Source organism: Pundamilia nyererei, unplaced genomic scaffold (genome assembly GCF_000239375.1).
Source record: "Pundamilia nyererei isolate P.nyererei 1_Seehausen unplaced genomic scaffold, PunNye1.0 scaffold00002, whole genome shotgun sequence".
Classification (NCBI taxonomy): Eukaryota; Metazoa; Chordata; class Actinopteri; order Cichliformes; family Cichlidae; genus Pundamilia; species Pundamilia nyererei.
The window spans coordinates 7354231-7367861 of NW_005187403.1; the positions used below are offsets into that span (position 1 = coordinate 7354231).

A 13631-nucleotide genomic window follows, 5' to 3' on the forward strand; every position below is an offset into this window, starting at 1 on the left:
ACACACACACACACACACACACACACACACACACACACACACACACACACACACACACACACACACACACACACACACACACACCATATTTTATTGATTATCCTGTTGAGTATCATGTTATAAAAACTGAACACGCTGTAATTTATAACAAATCCTGTAATCGGTTCTGGAAGAAACAACTAATCTGTGTTGACATAAGAACTGATGAGTCATCCAGGGCTAATGATTTGCTATAAATGTGCATCTGTCATCAAATTCAAGTGGGATTCACTAATTCCCACTTGAATAACTGAGTGGACTCAAGCAGATTAGGCAATGGCATGGCAAAGGGGACAAAATGGGCATGATGGCATGTGACACATGGATCTGAGGCAAATGGGGGAAAAAAGAGACTATCTAAGTTTCCTATTTCTATCACTAGCTGTTCTGCTGTGTGTGATAGGTATTCTGCATGGAGTGCTTCCTCAGCACTTCATCTTTGCAGGAGGTGAAGCTTTTCGGGGTGTCAGCAAAATGTCTGTGAGCACAAGCTTTGTACCAGGGAGTCTGTCACATTTGTCTCTAGATAGTGGATTACTGAGTTTCACAGACATGCAGTAACTGCAATGGGCTCGCTTAGTTGCCCACTAGAGATTTTGCACATCTCCAGAGGGAAAAGGCATACTTTCACATTAGACATGCTGAGACAAAAAAAAAAAGCAGGAAAAACAGAAATGAGGGAAATCTGAAATGCAAATGAAAGGTCTTTCAAGCCATGTACTTGCATTGTGCTACTACCTGATAATGTGGATTACTAAAATTTAAGAGGTTCTGCATAAATCTCTGTTGAAAGCGACTCCTGATAAGATTTCATACTAAAAAAAAGACTTTTAAAAGAAATAGTCAGTGACTATCCTAACACTGCCAGTTAGGTTGGCTCTTTATTTACAAGTTTTAAAGAAAGAAAGAAAGCACTCAATTAATCAGTCAATCAATAGCTGATGTCCATCTTTTGCTCTGCATATAGACTGGTTACCTGCATGATATTAAAGCATATTTTCTAAAACTAATGATGACCATTTAAAGTTCTGCTTCCATGCATTTAAACTTTTATCACCAGTCTTCATCCACCAAGCAAGTTCTTTCCAAACTACTTAGTCTGAATTATGTGGCTCCTCAAAAACCCTTCTGGACACATTATCGGATAACAGTGGACCCATGAACCCAAGTTGCACTATATGGACAAAAATACTGGGCCAAATCTCTTAATCTTTGACTTCAGGTGTTTTTACTCCTATTGCCACGGGGGTATAAAATCAAGTAGATTCAGTGCGGTCTGCCGTCACATTTGTGAAGGAATGAGTCATTTAAAGAGGTCACTGAATTTGGGTGAGGTACTACAAACAGGATGCCACCATCGCAACAAGTCAGTTTGTGAAATTTCTTCCCTTGTAGAAATTCCACAGCCAACTGCACGTGGCATTTTTGCAAAGCGGAAGTGTTTAGAAACCACAGCAGGGTTAATCTTCTGGCATTAACATCAGCACAAAAGTGCACCAGGAGCTTCATGAGAAGCATTTCTATGGCAGGGCAGCTCCTTTGGGTGTAATGTGTAAGTGACCCAGTACTTTTGTCCGCATAGTCTGGATACTGGATACATAGTTTCGAAGCTGTTTTTTTTTACCTTTGCAAAGCTGAACCGCTTCTCACCCTTTGATAATCTGTAAAATGAATAAAGTAGATGCAAGAGAGAAGGTAAAAAGGTAGAAAGTTCATTCATTCAGTAAACCCATAAGGTTCAGAAGCATGAAGATTATGTTGGCTGAGTGTTAGTGATCCATCAAAGGAAAGTCTGTTGTTCCATTTTTATCTGCCGCGGAGCCTTTCTTCCTTGTCTTGCTTGGCAGTAACTCCCCCCAAACCTCCTCTGTCTCTCCTTCCCTTTTTCTTCCCCTCTGGTTCTTTCAGAACGTTTCTTGGGGTAAGCAGTACTCCTATGCCCTCTTCAAAGCCATGAGCCACATGCTGTGCATCGGTTATGGTGCCCGAGCACCCGTCAGCATGTCTGACCTTTGGGTCACCATGCTGAGTATGATTGTAGGAGCCACGTGCTACGCCATGTTTGTTGGCCATGCTACAGCTCTAATCCAATCACTGGATTCCTCACGGAGGCAGTACCAAGAGAAGGTAAGAGTCCTGCAGTGGCACACACAATATTAAATTCCTGAGATTTAAAAGAACACTGGGTATGATACATGGTATGATGTGTGCGTACACATCTTTAATGGTTTGTTGTTTAAAGGTAAGTTAAGCTAAGTACTACTGAGATGGTCTCAAAGTATTAATGTGATTTTTTTCTTTTTTTGTGACTCTGTAAAGTCCTGCTCATTGGAGCTGGATTTAAATAAATTAGGCCTCAATTACACTGTGGACCAATAGGTTGAGCTCCCACAATATAAATATAAATATATCCGCAGCGATGACTAGGAAAGAGGATTTCCTACCTACCCCCAAGCAGATCTCTTAAGGTCAACAGGGTGATGAGGTCTATGACATAAGCAGCCACCTCACTGTCTGTATGCTGCCAGTGGACACATTTTATTTTTCCCTTTTCCTTCAGTTCCTATTACATCATTATATCTTTCTTTTTTTTTTCACGTGGAGGATGATTATCCAGCATTTCAACTGAGCCACCATCTGTGATCCCGCTGTGGGGCCTGGGCAATTCCCAGAACACCCAGCCATGACTGATGCGCTTTGTGTTTGCACGCAAGAAGCAGAGTTTAACTCCCAAACTTTGCCTGTGCTTATGCTGCAGAACGCATTGTACATACCACACTGTTGGGCGTGGGGATTAGTCCTCTATGGTATGTCTTCATCCACAAACAAGTTTAGGATTAAGATAACTTAATCTTTAACTTACAGGATGATGTAAGAACAGTTACATCAGGTCACACTGATTTTGTAAGACACTCCTTTTCTTCCCAAAGGAAATAGTTTTTTTTCCCAAATATGATATAAAGACAGTGAGTCAGCTGAAATGCGATTAACAGAAAGCGCTAATTATCTTGTCTTAGTACATTCTTATTTACTATGACATGCTGTGTGTGTGAGAGCTGAAACAATTACTCAGAAATTAAGTCTTTAACAGTGTTTAATGCAGGTTTTATTCTTCAAGCCATTTTTCACCCAGTAATGGAGTCTAATTCCTGCATTTCAGTATATTTTTTATTTTAAGCATTTGCTACTTTTCCGTGTCAAGTGATATCAGAAGTGGCAATAGTTAAATAACTAAAGACAATAAATCTTCATATACAAGTTGTTCAGTTTGTTATTTAAGACAATTTTTCAGTATTTGTCTATGATTTCAGAAAAATTATTTAGATATTATTTAAATAGAAAGCAATTAAACAGATTAATTTAGAATATAAGAAATAAAACTGATGTTTTCCCTTTAAGTTTTCATCATTTTTTAAAATTATATTATGAAAATGGGTTATAATGGGTCAGGAAGTTAAAATTATTATTACCAATTACTTTGATTTTTCCCGCCATGTAATTATTCATCTTTTAATAATCTATAAAAAATTTCATGTGGTTTAACAGCACACTTTTTGACTTCCTGAATGTTGATCATATCCATCCACTAAGCGAGCCCTCCAGCAGCTTGCATCCCTATTGAGTTTATCAGAACATATCCACACAAACGCACACACAGAGGCACGACTGGACAGAGGTACAAAGCACACATTATTTATCCTTCCAGAGATGTAGTCATAATTCTTATCAGAGCATTGGTAAAGTCACCTTGGCTATTACAGGACGTGCTAAAATACCTCTTCGTTAATTTACATCTTGCTTATAAAATCATTTAGCCATTGTCGGTTTATTCAAGTGTGATGGCCCGACCTTGCCAGCTGTCCTCATGGTCAGTCCAATCTAGAGGAACATCCCCCTCGGTGCGTTTTGGCACCACATTGCAATCTTACATGTCACCTAAAACTTGAAATTAAAACTGCAGTTTCTATTGTCTTTGCAAAAGTGTTATCACAAATCCGCACAAATTAGTAAAATGCACATTTATCATTATCAATACAAAAGTGTTGTTTGACACATAAATCAGATCAGATGAAACAGATTCGAAGAACAAGACAGCAAATAAAAGGGCTATAATAAAAAAAATTAATGGAATGCTGACTGATCATTAATATGCAGATATAATTATGAGTTATATTCACAGCATAGCAAAAAAAATTTTTTAAAATCATAACGGCAGGTTGCCCTCAGCAAACAAGCGAGCCGTGCCAAGTCACTGTTTGAATTAGTGGCACATCTCCAGCTCAGTTGCTCCAAAGCAGATGTACATCACACACTATTTTTAATCTACATCCCTTTCTGTCCCTCTAACGTCACCCCAGGAATCGAACTGACAGCTTCGGGGCCGCGAATGCCATGTTCATGGTAACGGAGCTCCAGTGTGGAGCCAGGTTCAGCAGGGGCTGATTTGCTGCATGGCTGTGCATATCAGTGGAGCAGGCTGCAGAGCAGCAGGGATGGGTTCAGGGTGCTGAGCCTCTAGCCATTACATCTATCACTGCCACAGCTGGAGGGTTGGAAACATGGATGGAGAGATGGATGGGGATGCGAGGTTATAAGTTATCTGAGGCCGGAGGATGTTTATGACAAGAACACGATGAGCAGTAAGAAAGTAAAGTGATTGTTGTTGATAGGTTCTACTTAATTTCCAAAAACTCAAAAACTAATTTTATCCAGACTAGGAGAAAAGAAAAAACAGACCAAGCAAAAGCTATAGAGAAGAGAGGAAACAGAGATAGTGGGAGGAGAGGGAAGGAAATGAGGGTTTAAAGTATGTATGATATAGAGACATGTCTGCTGTCAAGCCCTGGTGCTGCCACAGTGCAGCTGAGTTGCTCTTTAAGATATGTCCAAGATGTCCCACATTTCATATTTCGGTCTGAGGTTCATTGCAAAGCTAATGTAACTACCTCCCTCCTCTGAAATATTGCAAAGATAATTAAATAGTTTCAAAACAAGTTTCTGAAACATAAATGATTCTGTAAAGGAATACTGTGACCGTGCAACCATCAGATGTCAAACACAGCGTCTTGCAATTACATTTATGTCATGCAAGCACTACAAATGGGGTTGCAATTAAATGCATCGTCCTCTGCGTGACACAGACGGGTATCAGATCAATTCCTGCTCAATAAAAGAAGTGTTGAGCACATACAAAGTGGATGAAGCATTTCAAGTCTTTGCACTAATTGCCTGCCCTCTTTAAACTGTCCTTCACGTCTTAGGACACATTCTGCAACAGAGGAGGTTTCATCATTTTACATAATGCTGCTAAACATATATTTATGGGTGATGTTTAACTTTGCAAATTGCAGTGCGCCTGGGTTAAATTAGATCCACAGGAATGCCCCAGGAGTGCCATCAGCCAGGAAAGAAGTGGGTTCTGCCAAGTGGCACATCCCAGTGTGGGTGTTAGTCTGACTGGGCCCTGACTATTTCTAGAGAGAGAGCGAGAGTGAGAGAGAGGGGGGATAAAGAGAGAAATGGATGAGGTGGGATAATGAGGAATGTAGTCAGCATTTATCTAAATTGCTCCTTTAGAAAGTAATTAACCAATAAAATTACACATCTGAATTAATATGAGAATGGAAATTAGTCATAATGAAAAGATAATGTGACGTTAAAGCTGAAGGCCCCATATCGAGCCTAAAATGTGCCCCCATTGCCTTACTCTGTGCCCCACCCTGACCACCCGAGTCGAAATGGACCGGTTGAGCCCCTGCAGACACCTTCTGACTTCGGCTGTGTGAACTCAAAATAAATCAATTTCCCGCAAACAAAGCTCTGGTCCCTTATCACCTTTCTGCAGCCGGGTGAGAAATCAATGAGGGAGGCACTGGGACTCGAGTGGCTCCTCTCGCTAACAAATATCGTTTTATGGGGCTGCCTGCGTCACATTGGTCAAAGCCTCTGAAACTGAACTGTCCTACCAGCCTCGCAGCTGCTGCTGGCTCTCACCTCTATTCTCTTTGTTGAGGTTCATTTTCAGGTGTTGGGGCTTTGGCCGTGCTCGCCGACTACTCTAAATAAATGAGCCAAAGTTTTTTCTGTGTTCTTGTGGGTCAGTACTTGCCTGCAGGATAATGCAGCTGGACGTTACACTCCTGCTAATTTTTAGTTAATTACTGGAAACAGGATGTAGAAACGGGATCTTTTATCTTAGTTAGCCAGAAAAACAGAGATGGCAAGTGTACAGACTCCCTCCTCGCTCCTTTTTAATGTCACACATTATACTTTTTTAAAAAAGAAATTATACTTTTTACAATTCGTAGCATCTCAAAAGGATTTATTCACTGTATATCCAGCTAAATCTAAGGATTGAAATATATTCTTATTTGTCAGAACTGTATTTAAAGTGCAGACAGTTCTCTTCTCAGTTATTAAACAACCCAAAAACCAATGCAAATTATTTGAAAATTATTATTTTAACATTATTTGCATATTAATGTGATAGTCGGTGAAAATTAAGTTGATTGTAATGATGAAACTTGAGCAGTTTAAGGTGCTCAAAAATGACATTTTAATGTAAACAAGAAAAAACAAAGACAGGAAAGGAAAGAGGATAGCAATAAATCACAACACCTGTCACCTCACGATGCTCTGTATTATAAGGTAAAGACCCTATGATGATATATAACGCGGTCAAAAGGAGAATTCTTCTTTGAAAATTACCCAATATCCTCTTATGCTCCTAGATACTAGGTATGCCTCGCTTGTTCACATTGCAGCATAGCTCGGTTGCCTATTAGCACTGGGCTTCCTGCATCGGTGAGATAATCTGCTGCTACCTTGGTCTGACATAGCCCCGGGCCTGTACTCGTTCCTACTTTCTTCACCACCTGCCTCTCTTGTTCTGCCTCTCCCTCCCCACACGCAGAACCAGGACATGGCACTGTGACTGTGTGAGAGCACGCCTTGTCCTCAATACAGAGACACAAATATGCACTCTGTGTAGACCACATTTTTGTTGCTTTGCTGTTTATTAAAGGTGCGATTTCCAAATAAATATAAAACTCAAGACTTTACTGGGGCTGCTTTAAGATATCTGATTTTTTTTTTTTACATGTTAAGCTGTTAAGTGATGACTGTTTTTCTTTGTCTCTTCTAGTATAAGCAAGTGGAGCAATACATGTCCTTCCACAAGCTTCCAGCAGACATGAGACAGAAAATCCATGACTACTATGAGCACCGCTACCAAGGGAAAATCTTTGATGAGGAAAACATCCTGAGTGAACTCAACGACCCCCTCAAAGAGGTGACACAACATTTTAGAAGCTCTCTTCTTGAGTAACATTTAGAAATCTGCAGATCTTTCCTTTCGAACGCTCTGATTTTATTTTTGGAACCTTAATAAAAAAAATAGACACTGAAAGGTAGGTGTCACAATGTCTTAGTTTTGGAACATAAGTTAGATCTATTTTTCTTTTTTTCTGAACATAAGCAGTGAATCTTTATTTGGGTGCAGCACATTAAACTGAAACACCTGTCATCTCATCTTACAAGGTCAGGAAGAAAAAGAGCAAAACGGAGTCTCCCCAGGTGAAACTTGACTGGCTGAAAGTCAAAATAGGAAAACATTTCCTACAGAAGCACCTCCTGTGCCTTTCTTTCACTTGTGATAAACTCCAAGAGCTTGTGATTTACAGAGCTGTTAAACAACTGCCACAGAGGTAATGAGACAGAGCAATAAAGGTTACTGTGACGTCAAGCACCAGTTTTGGTCCTTGGACGACCTCCCCCATAAGCACATTACATGTGTAATTATGCAAAGGGATATTAGGGAGCAGCGGAGTAAGAAGTGAATGTAGGATAAATGTAGTGTAGGAATCCTGACCAGCTCTCATAAAGCCCCATTAAGTCACCTTGCAAAGTTATATGCTCAAGAGATGAATGCTACGGTGTGCAGAGTTACTGCATAGTCCCAAGCACTTACAAGAAAGGTGCAGGGATTTAAAGGGACAGTAAAACACGGGCTTAGTTCAATATGTGCACTAAGCAAAGGTTAAATCCAGCTTAAACTGAGAGAGATCGATAATAGCAAACATGGTCACATCAGAGCAATTTCAGTAAGTCTTACATTTTGTTGTAATTTTATGTACAGTGTTAAAAAAAATAGTTAGACCACCTGTTATACAATCAAGAAATAATACACATATATCTTAGAAAAATATTAAAATATTTGAGAAATCTGCCAAAATTCACATTTTTATGCCTAGATTGAGTACAGATTCTTCATCATCAAAAACCATGAAGCAATTATTTTGAACAAGGTTTATTTCTTTAATTAATGAATTATTAATTGGTATAAACTGAATGAGTACCAGTCGAGTAAATTTAATTTAACCAGATAGAATAAATTATTTTTAGCTTTTGTTTGACAAAATGTAACATTTAGTGTTGTACTATATAACAAACTATGTGGAAAAATTTTTGTACATATTTAAACTTCTTTCTGTAATTAATCAGTTATAACACTGAATCACCTAAACTCATTTTCCTGTTCAGGAATGTAAGTAAATGATTGTAATTTGGCATCTCAAAAATAATAAAGGGCTTTACTACTTTTTTTTTAATCTTTTTTTGTGAAACATTATATATTACAATTTCAAATAAATAGCTGCATCTACTGGTTGATGAACCATTACAGAAGCTAACAAAATGATATGTGTGATTACTAGTACTGTTCATTTAAGGCACTCATGGCATATGCCTCAATCTGAGTGTCGGTCTAATAAATTTGATAATTACTGGAGATTTTTTAATATGAAAACCTAATTAGACACCAAAACTTGACTAAGCTTTATTACATTACAAGACAGTGTCCGTCTGATTCGTCATCTGTAATGTGGCAGCTTTGACTTAGTGTCAGCTGACTGCACTTCTGTTCTAATCAGTCTATCCAACAACTGAGGCGCCGTGGTTTCCCCCATGTCAGGTGTGCAGCCTGTTTCCTCTCTGTTTCTAAAAGTATGCTCTTTATTTGATCTCCCATCACCAAAGTAGGTCACTTTACTGCTGGTAGAGTAATATAACCCTTTATTACTTTAATAGACACTTAAACAAATACCACGCTATAAGAAAAACAATAATTAAGTTTACCTACATCTTTATCACAATAACGACTAGGTCTGCTGGGCACCGCACAGTTTAAGCTGTTGTGCACCTCATCTGTGTGCATTTGTCAGAGCAACAGTACAATTATGTTTTCCTGTTCAGCTGTAATAAACCAGATGATTAAGTATTTTGTGGGAGGGAGCAAACTTCTCCCATAGATTTCCATTCCACTGAGTGCTCTGATGAACTGCTGAAGGCCACTACATTGGCATGCTTGGATGACGTAAAAACTGGTGAAATAATCGGAATGACTTAGTTTGATTAATCTCTTTCTGTGAGCTGTTTTTTTTAGCCGAAAGTACCTGAATGTCCCTTTCACTCAGGATCTTCTGACCAGCAGATTATAGCTCTTACTAAGTTTGGGGTTTTTTGTTTGTCTCTTTTTTCTCAGCATATTTTGAATAAATTTACAGTCTAAAAATAGAAAGGTCTAGTCATATCAACTATTGTCCTGTTTGTCATTGTGGTATGACCACTGCCTTCTTGTGTTTAAAATAGGGTATAGTATATTTTACCCAGAGTGAACAGCTCGGTAGGAGATTGGGTAAATTGCTGAGGTTAAATTTGGGGAGATAAAGAGCAACAATGTAGAGCTTTTCCACAGCTCATTTAACGAAAATCAATTAATGTGGCTGTAAACCTGACCATCATCAGTAAAGCCAGGACACTTTCAGACAGACTGAAACCTAAGTGGTTCTGATTGTATGGACAATCTGTGGGGTCCTGACTTAGAGGTCAATTTGGGAACTGAATTAGCTCCACTTCGCACCACTCAGGCTAGGTAAGAATGCCGAATCAGTTAAAGCATACTTATAACTGATTGTGGCAAGCCAGTTATCACAAGTCTGCAAAACAATTATGCTGCTACTGCTGCTGTAGGTTTAAACGATCTCCAGATTTTGTACGGACTTCACTTGGGTTACAAAACCAAAAGATGTATATCCTATGTAAGATGATTCCACCACTATATACATTTTTACATTTATGTCAGAATATTTCTACATCTGCAGAGCTTTTCCAAATTTCCCTGCTGGTTTTAACTTATTCATTTGGTGAACTGTAAAGATCATCCTAAGACAGGCGATCCATCAACATATTGAGCAGTTTGTTGCCACGGGCAGACTTCACTTTAAAGAAAAAAACGTGTTGCATTCAAGGACACTGCAACATCCAATAATTGATTGTGAGCTCCTAAAAACAGTATTACATTGATTATCTCTGGTAGCTGACAACCTGATGTACAATGTAGACGAGCAAAGATGAACACGAAGGAAAACAAGGACAAAGTAACCTTGACAAAAATAATATTAAAAGAAGAAGAAAAAACACGTTGTGATCAACGTTTTTCTAAGGTGACTTTCAGACTGTTGTAAAACAAGAACATCTGAAGCATGTATAGGGATTCAATACAGTTGAACTAGATGAAGTTTGAAGCTAATCGGCTAAAATATGCTAAACCAGAGTCCACACAGCCTAATAGCCAGACTGTTTTGCTGCTCTGTCTCTCCCCCCTGCTCCCTTCCTCGCCTCTGTCTCACTGCCTTTTATTCTCTGCCATATGACAAATCTTTAAATAGGCATAGCCAAACATTGTTTTCCCAGGAGGAATCCTGACTGTGCATGAAAAGTGCTTACTATCGTATTCATTAGTTCTGGTGCTTGATTGAGGTCGGAGCCGTGGCTTTACCTGACACCGGCTTCTGAAGCTTAGCTAACATATTTTTTGCCCTCGTGGAGCCAGCAAGCATTTCAGAGATTGGTTATCTTTCTGTTAATGTCCTGTTGTCAGTGGAGGGGAGTTATCCCTCATGTGGGGTCAACAACACATCGCTGCAGATGCCAAGTGCCCCAGCTTTCCATCTGCACAGCAACAGAGATGTGTGGGTAAACAGACAACAAGCTCCTAATCTGCTGCTGGGTCTGAGGGGACAGGATGGGCCAGAGAGATGGCCTGCAGCCGGCACCAGAGGGCAAACTCATCAGGATATGAATTGCGTGCCAAAAAGTTTCTTCGCAGGAGAAATGGAAAGTGCTTTAGGAGCATTAGGGATAAAGCAGCAATATGCATTCCAATTCATTTATGTTTGCAGATACTGTGAAGGCGGCAGAGATGAAAGATTTGAGGTGGTGTTCTGTGTCACGCTGCCGAACTGAAGCTCATTTTTCACTTTTGGGTTGAAATAACTGAATTATTGGCATTATTATATGGCATGATCTCATCTGTTAAATCAACACTTTTCTCTTTTCTTTTTTTCCCCCCTCCACCAGGAAATTGTCAACTTCAACTGCCGCAAGCTTGTGGCCACCATGCCTCTGTTTGCCAATGCGGACCCCAACTTTGTGACGGGGATGCTGAGCAAGTTGAAGTTTGAAGTTTTCCAGCCCAACGATTACATTATCAGGGAAGGCACAGTGGGGAAGAAGATGTACTTTATTCAACATGGCGTTGCAAGTGTCATCACCAAGTTCAACAAGGAGATGAAGCTGACTGATGGATCCTATTTTGGAGGTAAGAAATGTAACTATAAACACTGGAAATTGAACTTCAGTTGCTTATTTTGATTTGTTTTCACATTAAAATCCAAATGTTAGCTACATATTCCACTGTGCTTCTTACATCAATGCACACTGTGTTCTTAGAGTTATACCATATATACGAGACTAGCCTGAGGCCTTTAATGCTTTTTGAAGTTAAGTTATTGTAAATGTAGATTCTCATTAACCACTGTTGGATGTTAGTCAGCTTTTGCTGTTACGTAACCTCTCATCTGGTTGCTGGAGTGGGCCAAGGCGTGGATCAGGCATCCCTTAGGACACACAGAGGTCCCTCCCTCATCCTCACACACACACACACACACACACACTTGGCACGGTGTAAAACAAGGAGCAGTTTCCCAGTTCTGTCCTCTGCTGTGCTCTGCTTCTTCCTCTCTCTTTCTCTCGGCACGGTTCCCACTCCCCATCCAAAGCGTTCCAGATATCATTAATTTTTTAAATGTCAAATGTAATTTCATTGCACTTTGTTTACTCCGACAAAATCCGCAGGCAGACATTGTCGTATCTCTGAGAAAGCAAAGCAAAGTTTCCTATTTTAGAGGTTCTTGCATATTTTATCTCCTGAGTTCATCCCCACTATGGAAGGAGGCTGACGAGTCTAAGAATACCTTCACTTTGGTGTGTCTGTTCCATGCAGTTCACGTCTCAGAGGCGAGCCATGGAACGAAGCGAATCAAAAAAAAAAGAAAAGAAAAGAAAGAAATGCATCGACTTTTTTTTCCTCCCCTTGCTTGTTCAAAACACAGGAGTACTGACATACACTCTTTCATCAGTTAGCAAAGATACCTGCTTCAGATATGTAGTTTCACATATGGGTGGCTTTAAACTCTGCATTAAGTAATGTAGTGATTTGCTGGAAGTGCATATGTGTCGTATTCAGGCTTTGTATCCTCTGAGGCTGTAACTCAGAGACATTTTGCTCAGTGACACAGAGCAAGCAGATCATGTTTATGAAACGAAGGTGAAATGTCAGGATAACGCCTTTGGCCAACTAGGCTCTAATAAAAGGATGTTAATAGGATGTATTTTTTTTTCTACACCCTAGAGCCTAGCGTTGTGCTACAGTCAGCACAAACACCTAAGAAAATATTAATTTTCAAAAAAGAAAAAACATTAATTGAAAATTAAGAAAACAAATTAGGAAGCTGGAAACAGATTGTGATTAGCATTTTTAATTAATGATAATTCTACATAGTTGTGTGAGTAACCATTTGAGCTTTCGCCTAAAGTACAATAGAAATAAGTAGCAAATAGCAAACTGTTCAGTCAGTATTAAGATGAAGCAGTTCTTATGAAGACTGACCTCGTACGATCATCAGATTGCCCACCCCCAAGTTTAGTTAGTATTTCAAAAAGATGGAGGGTTCACAGTGAACGATCAGCATCTAATATAAGCCTAATTATAAAAATGAAAATATTAATAAAGAAAATACACTAACATTTAATGAGTCATGTAATAAATTAAATTAGGGATGCACTGTAAATTGTTCACCCAATAAAAAGGGGTGAACAGCCCCACCAGAGCTGCTGCCTTCTGCCCTGTTGGTATTTTTATTTCGTATTTGTTTGGCATTAGCCTTGCGTTGGGAGCAGCTGGCTATGCCCGGCATCTCACTCTACCCCCTTTTTCTCAGATGATTTACACTCCCCTTACAACCAGGCCAGATCGTGGCCAGAATGAAAAATCAGCGAGGGGGACTGAGACAGCTTCAGAGATGGAGAGAGCGAGTTACAAAACTGAGCCCAGACACAAGAAACTATTACCATAGTAATGAGTAGGACATCTTTGAGAACAGTAGGTCACAAAGCACCTCTGACAATGGTCAGTGACTCACCTGCATGCTAAAGAGATATCATAGTAATCACAGGTGAGCGTGGTGAATGAG

General features: G+C 39.5%; 1 protein-coding gene across 1 annotated transcript in view; it reads left to right on the forward strand.

Moving 5' to 3' along the window:
• hcn1 (hyperpolarization activated cyclic nucleotide-gated potassium channel 1) overlaps positions 1-13631 on the forward strand; it is a 67850-nt gene that overhangs the window by 40259 nt on the left and 13960 nt on the right. Inside the window, exons 4-6 of the mRNA XM_005720352.1 lie at positions 1948-2166; positions 7184-7330; positions 11458-11698. Coding sequence (XP_005720409.1) covers positions 1948-2166; positions 7184-7330; positions 11458-11698 — 607 coding nt within the window. The remainder of the gene's footprint in view (positions 1-1947; positions 2167-7183; positions 7331-11457; positions 11699-13631) is intronic.